At 44.7% G+C, this 23,699-nt stretch overlaps 1 protein-coding gene across 1 annotated transcript in view; it reads left to right on the top strand.

The window, feature by feature from the left end:
- The window catches only part of LOC137334122 (DOMON domain-containing protein FRRS1L), a 54,988-nt gene extending 32,615 nt beyond the window's left edge, over positions 1 to 22,373 (top strand). Inside the window, exons 4-5 of the mRNA XM_067998644.1 lie at positions 16,315 to 16,561; positions 22,191 to 22,373. Coding sequence (XP_067854745.1) covers positions 16,315 to 16,561; positions 22,191 to 22,363 — 420 coding nt within the window. The 3' untranslated portion in view covers positions 22,364 to 22,373. The remainder of the gene's footprint in view (positions 1 to 16,314; positions 16,562 to 22,190) is intronic.
- The last annotated feature ends 1,326 nt before the right edge of the window (positions 22,374 to 23,699 follow it).

Genomic DNA, 23,699 nt, shown 5'->3' with positions numbered 1-23,699 from the left:
GAGGCTGCAAATTTCTTAGGACAGCAATAAGTGCCAGGAATTCAGCCTTCTCATTCAGAGCACCACATAGGTGGCAACACCAGGCTGCCCAGAATCATGGTATGAGGAAGAGTAGGTTGGCTTATGGTCACCTTTGAGGTTCTTGTATTAAAGGATAATATGCACTTAGCTCGTGCTCTGTTATTCATGTTGAATATAGTCATACAGGAAAGAGTACACTTATATTCTGGTTACTTATTCAGTCAGATGATTAAGACTTGCATGGTCATGTAGGATCAAAGATGTCTGATGTGATGTTCTAGGATGAATACTGGACTGGAGGGTTTGTCATTTATTTGAAGATGGGGGAGAAGGAGATAAGGCAACTCTGACAAAGGTACAATGATGAGTACACTTCATTGAACATTTGCGTACTGAAGTCACTGTCTTCCTGATGCTCTACACCATGCTGCTCTGCCTCTAAAGCAGCTAGGGCCACTTCTCTTAGGAATCCTCATGTCCAGGGCTTTTTGAATGACAAAGTTGTGCAGGGCTCAACAGGCTATAAATGAGGGGCCGAATGACCTACTCCTGCTCTTAATTGGTATGTACGTATTTAATGGAATGATCACGGATTCGATTCCTATAATTCACCCATAACATGATAGAATTCCTCATTAAGATGGAGTGTTAAGTAGTTGAATCTGAAACTAGGGTCCTGAATCTAGATAAAGGAAATTACGAAAGTATGAGGTGCGAGTTAGCTATGAAAGATTGGGGAACTTTACTAAAAGGAATGACGGTGGATAGGCAATGGCTAATATTTAAAGGATGTGTGCAGGAATTACAACAATTATTTATTCGTGTCTGGTGCAAAAATAAAACAGGAAAGGTGGCTCAACCGTGGCTTACAAAAGAAATTAGGGATAGTATTAGATCCAAAGAGGAGACATAGAAAATTGCCAGAAAAAGCGGCAAGCCTGAGGATTGGGAGCAGTTCAGAATTCAGCAAAGGAGGATAAAGAGATTGATTAGGAGGGGAAAAATAGAGTATGAGAGTAAACTAGCAGGGAACATAAAAACTGACTGTAAAAGCTTCTATAAATATGTCAAGAGAAAAAGATTAGTGAAGACAAATGTAGGTCCCTTACAGTCAGAAATGGGTGAAATTATAATGGGGAACAAAGAAATGGCAGAACAATTAAACACATACTTTGGTTCTGTCTTCACAAAGGAGGACACAAATAACCTCCCAGAAATGTTAGTGAACCAAGGGTATAGTGAGAGGGAGGAACTGAAGGAAAGCAGTATTAGTAAAAAAATAGTGCTAGGGAAATTAATGGGGCTAAAGGCTGACAAATCCCCAGGGCCTGATAATCTGCATCTCAGAGTACTAAAGGAAGTGGCCCTGGAAATAGTGGATGCATTGGTCGTCATCTTCCAAAATTCTACAGACTCTGGAACAGTTCCTACAGATTGGAGGGTGGCAAATATAACCCCACTATTTAAAAAAGGAGGGAGAGAGTGGGGAAAATGCTAGAGTCTATTATAAAAGATGTGATAACAGAACACTTGGAGGGCATTAACGGGATTGGACAAAGTCAACATGGGTTTATGAAAGGGAAATCATGCTTAACAAATCTACTGTAGTTTTTTGAGTATGTAACTTGTAGAATAGATAGGGGAAAACCAGTGGATGTGGTGTATTTGGATTTTCAGAAGGCTTTTAATAGGGTCCCACACAAGAGGTTAGTGTGCAAAATTAATGCACATGGGATTGGGGGGAATATACTGGCATGGATTGAGAATTGGTTGAGAGACAGGAAACAGAGAGTAGGAATAAACGGGTCTTTTTCCGGGTGGCAGGCAGTGACTAGTGGGGTACCGCAGGGATTAGTGCTTGGGCCCCAGCTATTCACAATATATATCAATGATTTGGATGAGGGAATTAAATGTAACATTTCCAAGTTTGCAGACGACACAACACTAGGGTGGAATGTGAGCTGTGAGGAGGATGCAAAGAAGCTCCAATGTGATTTAGACAAGTTGAGTGAGTGGGCAAGAACATGGCAGATGCAGTATAACATGAATAAATGTGAGGTTATCCACTTTGGTTGTAAAAACAGAAAGGCAGATTATTATCTGAATGGTGATAGATTGGGAAAAGGGGAGGTGCAACGAGACCTGGGTGTCCTTGTACACCAGTCGCTGAAAGCGAGCATTCGGGTGCAGCAAGCAGTTAGGAAGGCGAATGGTATGTTGGCCTTCATTGCAAGAGGATTTGAGTACAGGAGCAGGGATGTCTTACTGCAGTTATACAGGGCCTTGGTGAGACCACATCTGGAGTATTGTGTGCAGTTTTGGTCTCCTTATCTGAGGAAGGATGTCCTTGCCTTGGAGGGAGTGCAACGAAGGTTTACCAGACTGATTCCTGGGATGGCAGGAGTGACGTACGAGGAGAGATTGGGTCGACTAGGCCTATATTCACTAGAGTTTAAAAGAATGAGAGGTGATCTCATCGAAACATATAAAATTCTAACAGGACTAGACAGACTAGATGCAGGGAGGATGTTCCCGATGGCTGGGAAGTCCAGAATCAGGGGTCACAGTCTCAGGATACGGGGTATGCCATTTAGAACCGAGATGAGGAGAAATTTCTTCACTCAGAGGGTGGTGAACCTGTGGAATTCTCTACCACAGAAGGCAGTGGAGGCCAAGCCAGTAGATGTATTCAAGGAGATAGATATATTTCTTAATGCTAAAGGGATCAAGGGATATGGGGAAAAAGCGGGAACAGGGTACTGAGTTAGACGATCAGCCATGATCATTTTGAATGGCCTAATTTTGCTCCTATTTTCTATGTTTCTATGTCTAGAGCATATTACAAAGCCCCTTCTGAACTATCAAGGCAATGCAAGTGCTCCTTTAAAACTGATGGTGCTTTCAATCACCACTGTTGTAGAGACATATGCATCATTGTAGCACCCCTCAGCTGCTGTTCTTGGAACTTTAGAGTGGTCATTATCCATGGCAGCAAGGGCCTTGCCTTGTCACCCACAAGCCAACTACTCTTGGACTATCTTTCTTTAAGAGCTCAGAGATGACAGAATTCTTTAGTGCTGTGGGTGGGGCTGAAATCTGATTGGAAGGTCTTAAACACATTATAGAAAGGTTACAGCACGGAAGGTGGCCATGTCGCCCATCAAGTCCGTGTTGGCTCTATGCAAGAGCAATCCAGCTGGTCGCACTCCCCCTCCCTATCCCCGTAGCCCTGCAAATTTTTTCCTTTCAAGTATTTATCCAGTTCCCTTTTGAAGGCCATGATTGAATCTGCCTCCATCATCCCCTCAGGCAGTGCATTTCAGATCCTAACCACTCGCTATGTAAAAAAATTTTCTTCATGTCGCCATTGGTTCTTTTGCCAATCTATTTAAATCTATGTCCTCTGGTTCTTGACCCTTCTGCCAATGGGAACAGTTTCTCTCTATCTACTCTGTCTAGACTCTTCATGATTTTGAATACCTCTATCAAATCTCCTCCCAACCTTCTCTGTTCCAAGGAGAACAACACCAGCTTCTCCAGTCTATCCACGTAACTAAAGTCCCTCATCCCTGGAATCATTCTCATATCTCTTCTGCACCCTCTCAAAGGCCTTCACATCTTTCATGAAGTGCGGTGCCCAGAGCTGGATGCAATACTCCAGTTGTTGCCGAAGCAGTATTTTATAAAGTTTCATCATGAATTTCATACTTTTGTACTATACGCCTCTATAAAGCCCAGGATCCCAAATGCTTTTTTAACCACTTTCTCAACCTGCCTTGCCACCTTCAACGATTTGTGCACATATACCCCCAGATCTCTCTGTTCCTGTACCCCTTTTAGAGTTGTGCCCTCTAGCTTATATTGCCTCTCCTCGTTCTTTCTACCGAAATGAATCACTTCGCATTTTTCTGTGTTAAATTTCATCTGCCATGTCTCCACCCATGCCACCAGCCTGTTTATATCCTCTTGAAGTCTATCACTATCCTCCTCACTGTTTACTACCTTCCAAGTTTTGTGTCATCGGCAAGTTTTGAAATTGTGCCCTGTACACCAAAGTTCAATGTAAGGAATCTTACAACACCAGATTATAGTCCAACAATTTTATTTTAAAATCACAAGCTTTCGGAGATTATCTCCTTCGTCAGGTGAGTGAGTGAATAAGAGGTTCTCAAATCGCATATCTTATATTAAGCTGGGACACCATCGCACCAATCAAAGGTGTCGTTGGTGTTCAGACAGGTTAGCCACAGAAAACAGTAGGTCCCAATATGCTGAATACACATTGTGTCAAATTACACAGACAGAGAGAAAGAGACCCGAAAGGCAGAGAGAGAGAGAATATTAAAAACAGATAACTTTTTTTTCCCCTTGCTGGTGTCGCGTGACATGAACCCAAGATCCCGGTTGAGACCGTCCTCATGGGTGCGGAACTTGGCTATCAATTTCTGCTCGACGATTTTGCGTTGTCGTGTGTCTCGAAGGCTGCCTTGGAGAACGCTTACCCGAAGATCGGTGGCTGAATGTCCTTGACTGCTAAAGTGTTCCCCGACTGGGAGGGAACCCTCCTGTCTGGTGATTGTTGCGCGGTGTCCGTTCATCCGTTGTCGCAGTGTCTGCATGGTCTCGCCAATGTACCATGCTCCGTGGCATCCTTTCCTGCAACATATGAGGTAGACAACGTTGGCCGAGTCACAGGAGTATGAACCATGTACCTGGTGGGTTGTGTCCTCTCGTGTGATGGTGGTATCCGTGTCGATGATCTGGCATGTCTTGCAGAGGTTGCCGTGGCAGGGTTGTGTGGTGTCGTGGACGCTGTTCTCCTGAAAGCTGGGTAATTTGCTGCGAACGATGGTCTGTTTGAGGTTGGGTGGCTGTTTGAAGGCGAGTAGTGGAGGCGTGGGGATGGCTTTAGCGAGGTGTTTGTCGTCATCGATGACATGTTGAAGGCTGCGGAGAACATGGTGTAGTTACTTCGCTCCGGGGAAGTACTGGACGACAAAGGGTACTCTGTTGGTTGCGTCCCGTGTTTGTCTTCTGAGGAGGTCTATGCGATTCTTCGTTGTGGCCCGTCGGAACTGTCGATCGACAAGTCGAGCGTCATATCCCGTTCTTACGAGGGCATCTTTCAGCATCTGTAGGTGTCCATCGCGTTCCTCCTCGTCTGAGCAGATCCTGTGTATTCGTAGGGCCTGTCCATAGGGGATGGCCTCTTTGACGTGGTTAGGGTGGAAGCTGGAAAAGTGGAGCATCGTGAGGTTGTCCGTGGGCTTGCGGTAGAGTGAGGTGCTGAGGTGCCCATCTTTGATGGAGATTTGTGTGTCCAAGAAAGAAACCGATTCTGAGGAGTAGTCCATGGTGAGTTTGATGGTGGGATGGAACTTGTTGATGTTATCGTGTAGTCTCTTCAGTGATTCTTCGCCGTGGGTCCATCGGAAGAAAATGTCGTCGATATATCTGGTGTATAGCGTTGGTTGGAGGTCCTGTGCAGTGAAGAAGTCGTGTTCGAACTTGTGCATGAAAATGTTGGCGTATTGGGGTGCAAATTTGGTCCCCATGGCTGTTCCGTGTGTTTGGGTAAAGAACTGGTTATCGAAGGTGAAGACATTGTGATCCAGGATGAAGCGGATGAGTTGTAGGATGGTGTCTGGAGATTGGCTGTTGTTGGTGTTGTGTACTGAGGCTGTTGCAGCGATGCCGTCATCGTGGGGGATACTGGTGTAGCGTGCTGAGACGTCCATCATGGTGAGAAGTGTTCCTGGTTCAACTGGTCCGTGGGTGCTGAGTTTTTGTAGGAAGTCTGTAATATTCTCTCTCTCTCTCTGCCTTTCGGGTCTCTTTCTCTCTGTCTGTGTAATTTGACACAATGTGTATTCAACATACTTGGACCTACTGTTTTCCGTGGCTAACCTGTCTGAACACCAACGACACCTTTGATTGGTGTGATGGTGTCCCAGCTTAATATAAGATATGCGATTTGAGAACCTCTTATTCACTCACTCACCTGACGAAGGAGATAATCTCCGAAAGCTTGTGATTTTAAAATAAAATTTTTGGACTATAACCTGGTGTTGTAAGATTCCTTACATTTGTCCACCCCAGTCCATCACCGGCATCTCCACATCACGACCAAAGTCCAAGTCATTAATATATATCAAGAAAAGCATATATATCAAGAAATGCAGTCGTCCTAGTACCGATCCCTGAGGAACACCACTGTACACCTCCCTCCAGTCCGAAAAACGACCGTTCACCACTACTCTCTGTTTCCTGTCACTTAGCTAATTCTGTATCCATGTTACTACCGCCCCCTTTATTCCATCGGCCACAATCTTGATGATAAGCCTACCATGCAGCACTTTATCAAATGCCTTTTGGAAGTCCATATACACCACATCAATTGCATTGCCCTCATCTACCCTCTCTGTTACCTCATCGAAAAACTCTATCAGGTTAGTTAGACACAATTTGCCTTTAACAAATCCATGATGGCTTTCCCTAATCAATCCACACTTCTCCAAGTGACTGTTAATGCTGACCCGGATTATCATTTCTAAAAGTTTCCCCACCACCGAGGTTAAACTGACTGGCCTATACTTGCTGGGTTTATCCTTACACCCTTTTTTGAACATGGGTGTAACATTTGTAGTTCTCCAGCCCTCTGCCACCACCCCCCGTATCTAAGGATGTTTGGAAGATTATGGCCAGTACCTCCGCAATTTCCACCCTTACTTCCCTCAGCAACTTAGGATGCACCCCATCCGGACCGGGTGACTTATCTACTTTAAGTACAGCTAGCCTTTCCAGTACCTCTTTATCAATTTTTAGCCCATCCAGTATCTCAACTGTATCTTCCTATACTGAGACTCTGGCAGCATCTGTTGTGGGGAAAATGCTGGAGTCTATAATTAAGGATAGGGTGACTGAACACCTCAAGAATTTTCAGTTAATCAGAGAGAGCCAGCATGGATTTGTGAAAGGTAGGTCGTGCCTGACAAACCTGATTGAATTTTTTGAAGAGGTGACTAAAGTAGTGGTCAGGTGAATGTCAATGGATGTTATTTATATTGACTTCCAGGAGGGATTTGATAAGGTCCCACATAAGAGACTGTTAGCTAAGATAGAAGCCCATGGAATCGAGGGAAAAGTACAGACTTGGTTAGGAAGTTGGCTGAGCGAAAGGCGACAAAGAGTAGGGATAATGGGTAGGTACTCAGGTTGGCAGGATGTGACTAGTGGAGTCCCGCAGGGATCTGTCTTGGGGCCACAATTATTCACAATATTTAGTAACGACTTAGATGAAGGCATAAAAAGTCTCATATCTAAGTTTGCCACTGACACAAAGATTGGTGGCATTGTAAGCAGTGTAGATGAAAACATAAAATTACAAAGCAATATTGATAGATTAGGTGAATGGGCAAAACTGTGGCAAATGGAATTCAATGTAGGCAAATGTGAGGTCATCCACTTTGGATCAAAAAAGGATAGAACAGGGTACTTTCTAAATGGTAAAAAGTTAAAAACAGTGGATGTCCAAAGGGACGTAGGGGTTCAGGTACAAAGATCATTGAAGTGTCATGAACAGGTGCAGAAAATAATCAATAAGGCTAATGGAATGCTGGCCTTTATATCTAGAGGACTAAAATACAAGGGGGCAGAAGTTATGCTGCAGCTATACAAAACCCTGGTTAGACCGCACCTGGAGGACTGTGAGCAGTTCTGGGCACCGCACCGTCGGAAGGACATATTGGCCTTGGAAGGAGTGCAGCGTAGGTTTACTAGAATGATACCCGGACTTCAAGGGTTAAGTTACGAGGAGAGATTACGCAAATTGGGGTTGTATTCTCTTGAGTTTAGAAGGTTACGGGGTGATCTGATCGTAGTTTATAAGGTATTAAGGGGAACGGATAGGGTTTTTTTTTATTCGTTCATGGGATGTGGGCGTCGCTGGCAAGGCCGGCATTTATTGCCCATCCCTAATTGCCCTCGAGAAGGTGGTGGTGAGCCGCCTTCTTGAACCGCTGCAGTCCGTGTGGTGACGGTTCTCCCACAGTGCTGTTAGGAAGGGAGTTCCAGGATTTTGACCCAGCGACAATGAAGGAACGGCGATATATTTCCAAGTCGGGATGGTGTGTGACTTGGAGGGGAACGTGCAGGTGGTGTTGTTCCCATGCGCCTGCTGCCCTTGTCCTTCTAGGTGGTAGAGGTCGCGGGTTTGGGAGGTGCTGTCGAAGAAGCCTTGGCGAGTTGCTGCAGTGCATCCTGTGGATTGTGCACACTGCAGCCACAGTGCGCCGGTGGTGAAGGGAGTCAATGTTTAGGGTGGTGGATGGGGTGCCAATCAAGCAGGCTGCTTTATCTTGGATGGTGTCGAGCTTCTTGAGTGTTGTTGGAGCTGCACTCATCCAGGCAAGTGGAGAGTATTCCATCACACTCCTGACTTGTGCCTTGTAGATGGTGGAAAGGCTTTGGGGAGTCAGGAGGTGAGTCACTCGCAGCAGAATACCCAGCCTCTGACCTGCTCTCGTAGCCACAGTATTTATATGGCTGGTCCAGTTAAGTTTCTGGTCAATGGTGACCCCCAGGATGTTGATGGTGGGGGATTCGGCGATGGTAATGCCATTGAATGTCAAGGGGAGGTGGTTAGACTCTCTCTTGTTGGAGATGGTCATTGCCTGGCACTTATCTGGCGCGAATGTTACTTGCCACTTATGAGCCCAAGCCTGGATGTTGTCCAGGTCTTGCTGCATGCAGGCTCGGACTGCTTCATTATCTGAGGGGTTGCGAATGGAACTGAAGACTGTGCAGTCATCAGCGAACATCCCCATTTCTGACCTTATGATGGAGGGAAGGTCATTGATGAAGCAGCTGAAGATGGTTGGGCCTAGGACACTGCCCTGAGGAACTCCTGCAGCAATGCCCTGGGGCTGAGATGCTTGGCCTCCAACAACCACTACCATCTTCCTTTGTGCTCGGTATGACTCCAGCCACTGGAGAGTTTTCCCCCTGATTCCCATTGACTTCAATTTTACTAGGGCTCCTTGGTGCCACACTCGGTCAAATGCTGCCTTGATGTCAAGGGCAGTCACTCTCACCTCACCTCTGGAATTCAGCTCTTTTGTCCATGTTTGGACCAAGGCTGTAATGAGGTCTGGAGCCGAGTGGTCCTGGCGGAACCCAAACTGAGCATCGGTGAGCAGGTTATTGGTGAGTAAGTGCCGCTTGATAGCACTGTCGACGACACCTTCCATCACTTTGCTGATGATTGAGAGTAGACTGATGGGGCGGTAATTGGCCTGATTGGATTTGTCCTGCTTTTTGTGGACAGGACATACCTGGGCAATTTTCCACATTGTCGGGTGGATGCCAGCGTTGCAGCTGTACTGGAACAGCTTGGCTAGAGGCGCAGCTAGTTCTGGAGCACAAGTCTTCAGCACTACAGCTGGGATGTTGTCAGGGCCCATAGCCTTTGCTGTATCCAGTGCACTCAGCCGTTTCTTGATATCACGCGGAGTGAATCGAATTGGCCGAAGACTGGCTTCCGTGATGGTGGGGATATCGGGAGGAGGCTGAGATGGATTATCCACTCGGCACTTCTGGCTGAAGATGGTTGCAAACGCTTCAGCCTTGTCTTTTGCACTCACGTGCTGGACTCCGCCGTGATTGAGAATGGGGATGTTTGCAGAGCCTCCTCCTCCCGTTAGTTGTTTAATTGTCCACCACCATTCACGACTGGATGTGGCAGGACTGCAGAGCTTTGATCTGATCCGTTGGTTGTGGAATCGCTTCGCTCTGTCTATAGCATGTTGCTTCCGCTGTTTAGCATGCATGTAGTCCTGAGTTATAGCTTCACCAGGTTGGCACCTCATTTTTAGGTACGCCTGGTGCTGCTCTTCTACACTCCTCATTGAACAAGGGTTGATCCCCTGGCTTGTTGGTAATGGTAGAGTGAGGAATATGCCGGGCCATGAGGTTACAGATTGTGCTGGAATACAATTCTGCTGCTGCTGATGGCCCACAGCGCCTCATGGATCCCCAGTTTTGAGCTGCTAGATCTGTTCTGAATCTATCCCATTTAGCACGGTGGTCGTGCCACACAACACGTTGGATGGTGTCCTCAGTGCGAAGACGGGATTTCATCTCCACGAGGACTGTGCGGTGGTCACTCCTACCAATACTGTCATGGACAGATGCATTTGCGACAGGTAGATTGGTGAGGACGAGGTCAAGTAAGTTTTTCCCTCATGTTGGTTCGCTCACCACCTGCCGCAGGCCCAGTCTGGCAGCTGTGTCCTTCAGGACTCGGCCAGCAGTGGTGCTACCGAGCCACTCTTGGTGATGGACATTGAAGTCCCCCACCCAGAGTACATTTTGTGCCCTTGCTACCCTCAGTGCTTCCTCCAAGTGGTGTTCAACATGGAGGAGGACTGATTCATCAGCTGAGGGAGGACGGTAGGTGGTCATCAGCAGGAGATTTCCTTGCCCATGTTTGACCTGATGCCATGAGATTTCATGGGGTCCAGAGTCAATGTTGAGGACTCCCAGGGCCACTCCCTCCTGACTATATCACTGTACCGCCACCTCTGGTGGGTCTGTCCTGCCGGTGGGACAGGACATACCCAGGGATGGTGATGGAAGAGTCTGGGACGTTGGCTGAAAGATATGATTCTGTGAGTATGGCTATGTCAGGCTGTTGCTTGACTCGTCTGTGGGACAGCTCTCCCAATTTTGGCACAAGTCCCCAGATGTTAGTCAGGAGGACCTTGCAGGGTCGACTGGGCTTGGTGTTTTTTTGCCGTTGTCGTGTCCGGTGCCGGATGGTCCGTCCGGTTTTTTAATTCTTATTATGACTTTTCGTAGCGAGATTTTACAACTGAGTGGCTTGCTAGGCCATTTCAGAGGGCAATTAAGAATCAACCACATTGCTGTGGGTCTCGAGTCACATATAGGCCAGACCGGGTAAGGGCGGCAGGCTTCCTTCCCTAAAGGACATTAGTGAACCAGATGGGTTTTTACGACAATCCGGTAGTTTCATGGCCATCATTACTGATACTAGTATTTTAATTCCAGATTTTTATTTAATTAACTGAATTGAATTAATTAATTGAATTTAAATTCGCCAGCTGCCGTGGCGGGATTTGAACTCATGACTCTGGATTTTAGTCCAGGCCTCTGGATTACTAGCCCAGTAACATAACCACTATGCTACCGTACCCTTAGAGAGATAGAGAGAAACTATTTCCGCTGGTTGGGGATTCTAGGAGTAGGGGGCACAGTCTAAAAATTAGAGCCAGACCTTAAGGAGTGAGATTAGAAAATATTTCTACACAAAGAGGGTGGTAGAAGTTTGGAACTCTCTTCCGCAAACAGCAATTGATACTAGCTCAATTGCTAAATTTAAATCTGAGATAGATAGCTTTTTGGCAACCAAAGGTATTAAGGGATATGGGCCAAAGGCAGGTATATGGAGTTAGATCACAGATCAGCCATGATCTTATCAAATGGCAGAGCAGGCACGAGGGGCTGAATGGCCTACTCCTGTTCCTATGTTCCTATCTTCTTCCTTGGTAAAGACAGAAGCAAAGTACTCATTTAGTAGCTTGGCCATGCCCTCTGCTCCCGTGAGTAGATCTCCTTTATGGTCCCTAATCAGCCCTACCCCTCCTCTTACTACCCCTTTATTGTTTACATGCCTGTAGAAGACTTTTGGGTTCCCTTTTATGTTGGCCGCCAATCTATTCTCATACTCTCTCTTTGCCCCTCTTAATTCCTTTTTCATTTCCTATATTCTGCCTGGCTCTCACTTGAGTTATCAACTTGACATCTGTCATACACCCCTTTTTTCCGTTTCATCTTACTCACTATCTCTTTTGTCATCCAGGGAGCTCTGGCTTTAGTTGCCCTACCTTTTTCCCTCGTGGGAATGTGCCTAGACTGTACCCTGAACCATCTCTTTAAAGGCCACCCACTGTTCAATTACAGTTTTGCCTGCTAATCTTTGATTCCAATTTACCCAGGACAGATCTGTTCTCACCCCATTGAAATTGGCCCTCCTCCAATTGATATTTTTACTTTAGAGTGGTCTGTGCCCTTTTCTATAGCTATTTTAAACCTTATGATACTATGATTGCTCCTCCTTAAATGCTCCCCCACTCACACTGGCTCCACTTGGCCCACCTCATTCCCCAGAACAAAGTCCAGCAATGCCTCCTTCCTCATTGGGCTGGAAACGTATTGGTCAAGAAAGTTATCCAGAACACATTTCAAGGACATAACTTCTGCCCCCTTGTATTCTAGTCCTCTTGATATAAAGGCCAGCATTCCATTAGACTTATTGATTATTTTCTGCACCTGTTCATGCCACTTCAATGATCTATGTACCTGAACCCCTAAGTCCCTTTGGACATCCACTGTTTTTAACTTTTTACCATTTAGAAAGTACCCTGTTCTATCCTTTTTTGATCCAAAGTGGATGACCTCATATTTGTCTACATTGAATTCCATTTGCCACAGTTTTGGCCTTTCACCTAATCTATCAATATTACGATCCCAGTCCATATTAGGATTGTTGAAGTCCCCAGTTGTTACTACTCTATAGCTTTTGCACCTCTCTGTAATTTCCCTGCAAATTTGCTTCTCTGCATCCTTCCCACTAGTTGGTGGCCTATAGAATACACCCAGTAGTGTAATGGCACCTCTTTTATTTCTTAACTCGAACCAAATAGATTCTGTCCTTGACCCCTCCAGGACAACCTCTCTCTCCAGCACTGCAATATTCTCCTTTATCAATACTGCCAACCGCCTCCTTTCTTTCTTTCCTGAACACCTTGTATTCAGGAATATTTAGTACCCAATCCTGCCCTTTTTTGAGCGAGGTCTCCGTTATTGCCACAACATCATATTCCCATGTGGCTATTTGTACCTGCAGCTCACTGACCTTTTTTTTTATTCGTTCATGGAATGTGGGCGTCGCTGGCAAGGCCAGCATTTATTGCCCATCCCCTAGGGCATGGGCAATAAATGCTGGCCATGAACCGCCATGAACTGGTGGTGAGCCGCCTTCTTGAACCGCTGCAGTCCGTGCGGTGAAGGTTCTCCTACAATACTGTTAGGAAGGGAGTTCCAGGATATTGACCCAGCGACAATGAAGGAACGGCGATGAATTTTCAAGTCAGGATGGTGTGTGACTTGGAGGGGAACGTGCAGGTGGTGTTGTTCCCATGTACCTGCTGCTCTTGTCCTTTTAGGTGGTAGAGGTCGCAGGTTTGGGAGGTGCTGTCGAAGAAGCCTTGGCGAGTTGCTGCAGTGCAGCCCTGTGGATGGTGCACACTGCAATCACGGTGCACCAGTGGTGAAGGGAGTGAATGTTTAGGGTGGTGGATGGGGTGCCAATCAAGCAGGCTGCTTTGTCCTGGATGGTGTCGAGCTTCTTGAGTGTTGTTGGAGCTGCACTCATCCAGGCAAGTGGAGAGTATTCCATCACACTCCTGACTTGTGCCTTGTAGATGGCGGAAAGGCTTTGGGGAGTCAGGAGGTGAGTCACTCTCCGCAGAATACCCAGCCTCTGACCTACTCTTGTAGCCACAGTACCTATGTGGCTGGTCCAGTTAATTTTCTGGTCAATGGTAATCCCCAGAATGTTGATGGTGGGGGATTTGGTGATGGTAATGCCATTGAATGTCAAGGGGACGTTGTTGGATTCTCTCTTGTTGGAGATGGTCATTGCCTGGCACTTGTCTGGCGCGAATGTTACTTGCCACTTATCAGCCCAAGCCTGGATGTTGTCCAGGTCTTGCTGCATGCGGGCACGGACTGCTTCATTATCTGAGGGATTGCGAATGGAACTGAACACTGTGCAATCATCAGCGAACATCCCTATTTCTGACCTTATGATGGAGGGAAGGTCATTGATGAAGCAGCTGTAGATGGTTGGGCCAAGGACACTGCCCTGAGGAACTCTTGCAGCAATGTCCTAGGGCTGAGATGATTGGCCTCCAACAACCATTACCATCTTCCTTTGTGCTAGGTATGACTCCAGTCACTGGAGAGTTTTCCCCCTGATTCCCATTGACTTCAATTTTACCAGGGCTCCTTGGTGCCACACTCGGTCAAATGCTGCCTTGATGTCAAGGGCAGTCACTCTCACCTCACCTCTGAAATTCAGCTCTTTTGTCCATGTTTGGACCACGGCTGTAATGAGGTCTGGAGCCGAGTGGTCCTGGCAGAACCCAAACTGAGCATCGGTGAGCAGGTTGTTAGTGAGTAAGTGCCACTTGATAGCACTGTCGATGACACTTTCCATCACTTTGCTGATGATTGAGAGTACACTGATGGGGTGGTTATTGGCCGGATTGGATTTGTTCTGCTTTTTGTGGACAGGACATACCTGGGCAATTTTCCACATTATCGGGTAGATGCCAGTGTTGTAGCAGTACTGGAACAGCTTGGCTAGAGGCATGGCTAGTTCTGGAGCACAAGACTTCAGCACTCCAGCCGGGATGTTGTCGGGACCCGTAGTCTTTGCTATATCCAGTGCACTCAGCCATTTCTTGATATCTCATGGAGTGAATTGAATTGGCTGAAGACTGGCTTATTTGATGGTGGGGATATCGGGAGGAGGCCGAGATGAATCATCCACTTTGCACTTCTGGCTGAAGATGATTGCGTTCTCTTCAGCCTTGTCTTTTGCACTCACATGCTGGGCTCTGCCACCATTGAGGATGGGGATGTTCATGGAGCCTCCTCCTTCCATTCGTTGTTTCATTGTCCAGCACCATTCACGACTGGATGTGGCAGGACTGCGGAGCTTTGATCTGATCCGTTGGTTGTGGAATTGCATGGCTCCGTCTATAGCATGTTGCTTCCGCTGTTTAGCATGCATGTAGACCTGTGTTGTAGCTTCACCAGGTTGGCACCTCATTTTTAGGTATGCCTGGTGCTGCTCCTGGCGTGCTCTTCTACACTCCTCATTGAACAGAGTTGATCCACTGGCTTGTTGGTAATGGTAGAGTGAGGAATATGCCGGGCCATGAGGTTATAGATTGTGCTGGAATACAATTCTGCTGCTGCTGATGGCCCACAGTGCCTCATGGATGCCCAGTTTTGAGCTGCTAGACCTGTTCTGCATCTATCCCATTTAGCGCGGTGGTAGTGCCGCACAACACGTTGGATGGTGTCCTTAGTGTGAAGACGGGACTTCATCTCCACAAGGACTGTGCTGTGGTCACTCCTACCAATACTGTCATGAATTGCAACAGGTAGATTGATGAGGACGAGGTCAAGTAGGTTTTTCCCTCGTGTTGGTTCGCTCACCACCTGCCGCAGGCCCAGTCTGGCAGCTACGTCCTTCTTGTTTACCATGCTTCGTGCATTTACATACATGCACTGCAAACCAGTCTTAGACTTCCTTGTACTCTCTCTTAGTCTGATCCCACCTAATACTGTACTGTTTCTTGCTCTAGTGCTATCTTTCTCTCCCGATCCTTTGTGATGTGAGCCTACTTGCAAGACAACAACGTATTCCAGGACTTTCATTATAAGTTGTTATGGGCACTTGCCCCTTAAGATAACATACCACAATGTTTTATTCTTAAGGACTATACCATAGTGATGGTGGAATTATTACAAAAATATTCAAGATTTTGCGGTACAAATTGTGGTACATTTCCACCTGCAATACTACACTCACTTACACTGAGACATTACTGATTCTTCAATCATTGTTACACAGATAGATCCACTGCTGACTTTGTAGTGTTAATATCTCTACTTTTTTTCTCAGTAGAGTAACAGTTGGCAATTGATTTATTTCAGCATTTGTTTGCTACACCAGATGATATTTGTATCTTCTGCTAATCTGCTTTATTTTTGTAAATATAGTTTTTTTTCCTGTGAATTTTCTCCCCTCCTGAAGGTAGTAATTAAGCTGGAGTTCCAGTGCCTCACCTAAGTGACCATTCTTCATGTGAGCCTAGACAATGAGTGTCCCAAGGCTATTCCCCATGAATATCTGTTCCTGCAGTCATCTGACATCCCCACAAGTATTTCCAGCAACAGTCAGAGTGTGTACAATTGGAGTGGGAACCCATAGGAACATATGTTGCTATGAATTCCCACTCTCAAGTACTACTCTGACTTCTGCAGTACCAAGCAAAGGGACATTGAGGCCAATTATAATATTCCAGCCATTATTTTTTTTTGTTAACCGATATGTTTACGTTATAGATTTGACAACTGAGGCTGAGTTTCATGTGTAGATTTTCAACTGATGCATCTCTCTTTATCTTTTTCTTGTAGGGAGGTGATGATGTAATGGCCTGTGTGCATGATGACAATGGCAGAGTTCGAATCCAACACTTTTACAATGTTGGACAGTGGGCCAAAGAGATAAAAAGAAATCCAGCCAGGGATGAAGAAGGTATTTTTGAAAACAACCGAGTGACTTGTCGATTTAAACGACCAGTGTATGTCCCCAGAGATGAAACCATTATTGATCTCCACTTGAGCTGGTATTACTTATTTGCATGGGGTCCTGCCATACAAGGTAGGTCAGTTTTTCATCTGTTGTAGTAGCATTTGGATAAATCACAATTACATAAAATTTATCAACAATATCTTGATAGTTTTACCTGATGTAGCTAATTGAGTAATAGTGGGATAGATGAATTGTAATAAAGTATATCAGTCGTTCAAATCTTTTAAAAGCATTTACAAATTTCAGTTTCTATTAAAATTTAACGAATCTACAGATGTAACCATTGAGAACATTTCTAATTGTCTGTGGTTTTCATAGTCAATTTAAGCCATGTCTTAATATAAGGCCAATTATTTTTATAAAGTGAAATTTTACTATTAACATTTTTGCATGGTGTGAATAATGACAGTTTTATCATCACGTGTTGGCACAGTGACATTGCTGAATCTAGCTGAATTCCGTATGACTACAGTCCTATACTTTCATTTCCCTTTGCATTTTTCAATAATGCCGCTGTCCATTCTTGTGCTATATCCTGACAAAAAACAGTTTTAACACACAGTCAGAATACTATCACAGGTGCTGCACATTAACTCAGTCGCGCTGCTGTTGTGATGTTGCATCAACAGTAACTGCTGCTACAGTACTATTTACATAGAAGAGTCATGGTGAACACCAGAATAACCTTAGAGATGGTAATACAAAATAATATTCATAAGTCAAACCTTCATATCTGAAAGGGAAAGGCAAGTTATTGTTTCAGGTGTGACCTTTGGATTAGTTTTGATGAAAGATCACACCTGAAACATTAACCTACTTTTTTTAAGATGCTGATCAACCTACTGTGCATTTCTAGCAGTTTCTATTTTTATTTTAGATTTCAGCATTCATTAAAAAAAAATTATGTTTACTTAATATGCAAACAGGGTGATATTCAAACAGGGACAGCTTAATAGTCACTCCCCTCAGGATGGATATATACTACAAGTTTACCATCTGTGTGAAGCGGTTTTGGCTTTGCACCAACGCTAAACTTGTGCCGGATAAGTTGAGTGTTAAGGCCTGAACTGAGCTTGGAGAAAAGTGGTGTGAGTCTCCCTCTTCTGTTTCGCACCAATGCTACAGTTGCAGTGTAAATTGGGTACTGTAGCATAGTGGTTATGTTACTGGACTAGTAATCCAGAGGCCTGGACTAATAATCTGATTCAATTAATTAAATAAAATCTGGAATAAAAAAATAGTATCAGTAATGGTGGCCATGAAACTGCCAGATTGTCGTAAAAACCCACCTGGTTCACTAATGTCCTTTAGGGAAATCTGCCGTCCTTACCCGGTCTGGCCTATATGTGACTCCAGACCCACAGCAATGTGGTTGATTCTTAATCGCCCTCTGAAATGGCCCAGCAAGCCACTCAGTTGCACAACCTCCTTACAAAAAGTCAGAAGAAGAATAAAACCGGACGGACCACTAGGCACCGGACACGACAAAGGCAAACCAAGCCCAGTCGACCCTGCAAAATCCTCTTCACTAACATCTGGGGACTTGTGCCAAAATTGGGAGAGCTGTCCCATAGACTAGTTAAGCAAAGCTTGACATAGCCATACTCACAGAATCATACCTTTCAGCCAAAGTCCCAGACTCTTCCATCACCATCCCTGGGTATGTCCTGTCCCACCGGCAGGACAGACCCACCAGAGGTGGCGGTACAGTGATTTACAGTCAGAAGGGAGTGGCCCTGGGAGTCCTCAACATCGATTCCGGACCCCATGAAATCTCATGGCATCAGGTCAAACATGGGCAAGGAAACCTCCTGCAGAATACGACCTACCACCCTCCCTCAGCTGATGCTTCAATCCTCCTCCATGTTGAGCAGCACTTGGAGGGAGCACTGAGGGTAGCAAGGGCACAAAATGTACTCTGGGTGGGGGACTTCAATGCCCATCACCAAGACTGGCTTGGTAGCACCACTACTGACCGAGCTGGCTGAGTCCTGAAGGACATAACTGCCAGACTGGGCCTGCGGCAGGTGGTGAGCGAACCAACATGAAGGAAAAACCTACTTGACCTCGTCCTCACCAATCTACTTGACGAGGCTCTGTAAACATCCCCATCCTCAATGATGGCAGAGTCCAGCATGTGAGTGCAAAAGACAAGGCTAAAGTGTTTGCAACCATTTTCAGCCAGAAGTGCCGAGTGGATGATCCATCTCAGCCTCCTCCCGATATCCCCACCATCACAGAAGCCAGTCTTCAGCCAATTCAATTCACTCCACGTGACATCAAGAAACAGCTGACTGCACTGGATAAAACAAAGGCTCTGGGCCCCGACAACATCCCGGCTGTAGTGCTGAAGACTTGTGCTCCAGAACTAACTGCACCTCTAGCCAAACTGTTCCAGTACAGCTACAACACTGGCATCTACCAGACAATGTGGAAAATTGCCCAGGTATATCCTGTCCACAAAAAGCAGGTCAAATCCAGTCCGGCCAATTACCGCCCCATCAGTCTACTCTCAATCATCAGCAAATTGATGGAAGGTGTCATCGACAGTGCTATCAAGCGGCACTTACTCACCAATAACCTGCTCACCGATGCTCAATTTGGGTTCCGGCAGAACCACTCGGCTCCAGACCCCATTACAGCCTTGGTCCAAACATGGTCAAAAGAGCTGAATTCCAGAGGTGAGGTGAGAGTGACTGCCCTTGACATCAAGGCAGCATTTGACCGAGTGTGGCACCAAGGAGTCCTAGTAAAATTGAAGTCAGTGGGAATCAGGGGAAGAACTCTCCAGTGGCTGGAGTCATACCGAGCACAAAGGAAGATGGTAATGGTTGTTGAAGGCCAATCATCTCAGCCCCAGGACGTTGCTGCAGGAGTTCCTCAGGGCAGTCCTAAGCCCAACCATCTTCAGCTGCTTCATCAATGACCTTCCCTCCATCATAAGATCAGAAATGTGGATGTTCACTGATGATTGCAGTGTTCAGTTTCATTCGCAACTCCTCAGATAATGAAGGAGTCCATGCCCGCATGCAGCAAGACCTGGACAACATCCAGGCTTGGGCTCATAAGTGGCAAGTAACATACACGCCAGACAAGTGCCAGGCAGTGACCACCTCCCCTTGACATTCAACGGCATTACCATCACCAAATCCCCCACCATCAACAACCTGGGGGTCACCATTGACCAGAAACTTAACTGGACCAACCATATAAATACTGTGGCTACAAGAGTAGGTCAGAGGCTGGGTATTCTGCTGCGAGTGACTCACCTCCTGACTCCCCAAAGCCTTTCCGCCATGTACAAGGCACAAGTCAGGAGTGTGATGGAATACTCTCCACTTGCCTGGATGAGTGCAGCTCCAACAACACTCAAGAAGCTCGACAAAGCAGCCCACTTTTTTTTATTCCTTCATGGGATGTGGGCATTACTGGCAAGGCCAGCATTTGTTGCCTATCCCTAATTGCCCTTGAGAAGGTGGTGGTAAGCTGCCTTCTTGAGTGGCTTGGCTAGGCCATTTCAGAGGGTGATTAAGAATCAACCACATTGCTGTGGGTCTGGAGTCACATATAGGCCAGACTGGGTAAGGATGGCAGGTTGCCTTCCCTAAAGGGCATTAGTAATCAGATGGGTTACCATTATTGATACTAGTTTTTTTTACAATTCCAGATTTTATTTAATTAATTGAATTTAAATTCCCCAGCTGCCATGGCAGGATTTGAACTCATGACTCCAGATTATTAGTCCAGACCTCTGGTTTATAAGTCCAGTAACATAACCACTAGGCTACCGTACCCGGCTTGATTGGCACCCCAACCACCACCCTAATCGTTCACTCCATTCACCACTGGCACACGATGGCTTCAGTGTGTACCATCCACAGAATGCACTGCAGCAACTCGCCAAGGCTTCTTCAATAGCACCTCCCAAACCCGCGACTTCTACCACCTAGAAGGACAAGAACAGCAGGTACATGGGAACAACACCACCTGCATGTTCCCCTTCAAGTCACACATCATCCTGACTTGGAAATATATCGCCGTTCCTTCATCATCGCTGGGTCAAAATCCTGGAACTCCCTACCTAACAGCACTATGGGAGAACTTTCACCACACGGACTGCAGTAGTTCAAGAAGGCGGCTCACCACCACCTTCTGAAGGGCAATTAGGGATGGGCAATAAATGCTGGCCTTGCCACTGACGCCCAATCCCATGAACGAATAAAAAAAAAAATTCACCCTCAGATTGTGTTTTAAAAATTGTATACATTTTTTCCCCAAATAAGAAGGGATTGTGAGCAGCTATTGTAGGTTACAAGATGCTTGCTTCACACTACAGTGGCCTCAGATTCAAATCCTGGTGAAAGCTGATTATTAAACTCACATACTAGCCAGGTCAATACATGGGCTGTCTCAGCTCTCAAGATGAGTCTCTGTTCCACCTGGCAGCAGATAAGCTGTGCCTACTATTGCCTGAGCTGTGGAAAGATGTTGATATTAATGAAACATTCAAATTTAACATATTCTAATATTAAGGTTTACCTTGTTGCAGCCCTTGGTTCTTTGTCAATTCAAGGCTCCAAAAATAACTGCGCTTACAGAGAGATGGTTTATTTATTCATAAATCAACACTTACAGCTCAGCCTGGGAAACAAGCAAATTGTAGCAAGGAGCTCCTGTTCCTAGGTTGAGTCCAAGCTCTTTATAGAAACATCACCTTTTACACAATCTCCTATCACTATCGTGTGACAATTCCATCTTGCTTTAACTGCAACTTTTCTTTATTTCTCAGGCTTCACATAACCTTTATCACTTAAGATATTTCTGAAACAATTGCCAAACCACTCCGAAGGCCATTTTCCCAACACACAGATATTAGTTCCCCTTTGCTATATAATTGTTGACATTGTGATTTAATATTATTGTCCTGTTCATACACAAACTAAAAAGGTTAGAGAGGTTACACTGGGTCATGCATCAGACAATTTACACATCCACTTATGGTCATATCGGTTGAGCTGGACCTTGCTACAATCTTAATGCAAAATTCACATTCACTAAACATGTACTTGCAGCAACAGAGAAGTCATATTTCAGTAGTATGCAAAACTAATAGTAGATTATGGATGACAATAATTGATTTCCAAAGGTAATAGAACAAAATATAGATAATTCCATAACTTGTTAAATGCTTTGTGTGTTAGTTGCCATCATACTTTGTTGTTAACAATTATAATCCAATGTTCTCAGCAAATCACTGGAAATTTCTGGCAAAAGCTCTAAATGTGTTAAATTGTTTTTAAGGTAAACACCAAGGGTACAAGTACAATATTGGTCAGTCCTACAGCACTCGGCATAATACCCCAGTACCTTTATCAAAGACAGTACATTATAAACAGTGTTGCACCTGGTTCCATTATATCGTCAAACTAAATAACTTCACACTCATTCTCCGGGTGATATCTCCAATCCTCAGTGTTTAAACAAAAATATTCATGTGACAAATCATCAGAAAGATATAAAGGGATATTAAAATTGATTCCACCTCCCTTCTCTGTAATTTGTTTCATAGGGAGTAACTTGATGATAATAATACCCTTGAAGGTATATGAAGCATTAGAAATATTATATGACATGCAATTTTACCTGATTAATCTTTTTGCTGTTTTTATTACCTTTTATGCTTGTGTTGACCTGAAAGGCTCAATCACTCGACATGACATTGACTCTCCACCAGTATCTGAAGATGTTGTCAGCATCTACAAGTATGAGGATGTGTTCATGCCTTCTGCAGCTTATCAAACCTTCTCCTCTCCCTTCTGCCTGCTATTAATTGTTGCTCTGACTTTCTACATACTAATGGGGACTCCGTAACTAAGTCGGTGCAGGAAAAATATGGGCTTTAAAACATATTTGACCAAGAAGAATTTCAGCAGGAGTGAAATGAATGCAGATGTTCTGTTTGGAATAGATTTTCCAATGGATCCTCAACTGAATATATGCAATTTAACAATATATACTGGAGTAATGATCAGCAAATGGTCAAATGATAGGTACCCACAAAAAATAAGAATTTGATTTTAAGTATCAGTGGGACACTGGCAGATCGGCAGAACTGTACAGAATGTCTGTCTGGTCCAGGATTAGCACAAAATATTTTTTTTCAATCATTAAGTCATCATGTGCTGCATGTGCCAAGAAGTCTATACCAGAAGGACTAATAACATTACTGTGAACATAGGTGCCTAGTTAACATGCTGCTTAGATTGGTTGTTGTACCTGTATTTTGTAGGGTTTTGTTGTTTTATAGGGTTTGATGAAAACTCATTGTACCAGACTTTGCCATTTTTAGCACTGAGTTTTGCCAAATCAAAAAATAGTTTTAACAACAGTATTGTTAAATAAAAGAAGTGTTCAAACAAAAACAAGCTTTTTAAATTCTGTGTAAATAATTAATCTAGAAGCTTTTTATATCTTATCATTTATTTGTAGAGGATTCATGTTTTAGTGAAGTATAAATTTAAGTCAAAGCTTTTACTTTGTGTAAAGGGTAAAATAGCTACTATGTTAGTTACTTAATAAAGTTCCAGAACCAACTAAACAGTTGTACCATAGCAGGAATATTAACGGTCAAATAGTCATCAATGTCTTATGTTTCTTGACTGAATCTTTCCCTAAAAGTTTTTCAGTTAACTAAAAGAACATTTAACTGTGCCTCAATTCAATGACAACATTATTGATATTTAGTAACCTTCACTTTGTAAACTAATGACTTATATTGTTTATGTGCTGTAAATAATCGACTATTCCGAAGGATGGCTCTTCTACTTCTACCCCAATCCAACAAACACAAAATTGCAGGTTATAAGCAAATATGACATAGAACAGGAGTATTCTGAAAAGCTATATCAGGAAGGAGACATTGAGTGGGTTGTGGAATCTTGAGATAAGTAGGTTGGGAAGTTGGATCTCTGAGACATAGAGGGGAGGAGGAATTCCTAAAAGATGGAGGAATGGGGGAATCTTAATCACTGATGGGAGGGTGATTTCACAGAAGAGAAGTGAGGGAGATGAATCTCGGATACAGAGAGTGAACAGGAGGGTGGTCTCAAAGTCAGAGGAGAGAAAGAGAGGAACTGGAGAATGAGTAAGAAATAAAGATGTGGAAGAATAATATTACAGTCTGGGGTTATTAGAGTTATCTCTACTT

Source organism: Heptranchias perlo, chromosome 2 (assembly GCF_035084215.1).
Source record: "Heptranchias perlo isolate sHepPer1 chromosome 2, sHepPer1.hap1, whole genome shotgun sequence".
NCBI lineage: Eukaryota > Metazoa > Chordata > Chondrichthyes > Hexanchiformes > Hexanchidae > Heptranchias > Heptranchias perlo.
The sequence above is the reverse complement of the archived record's forward strand: the minus strand, read 5'-3'. Positions and strand labels throughout refer to the sequence as shown.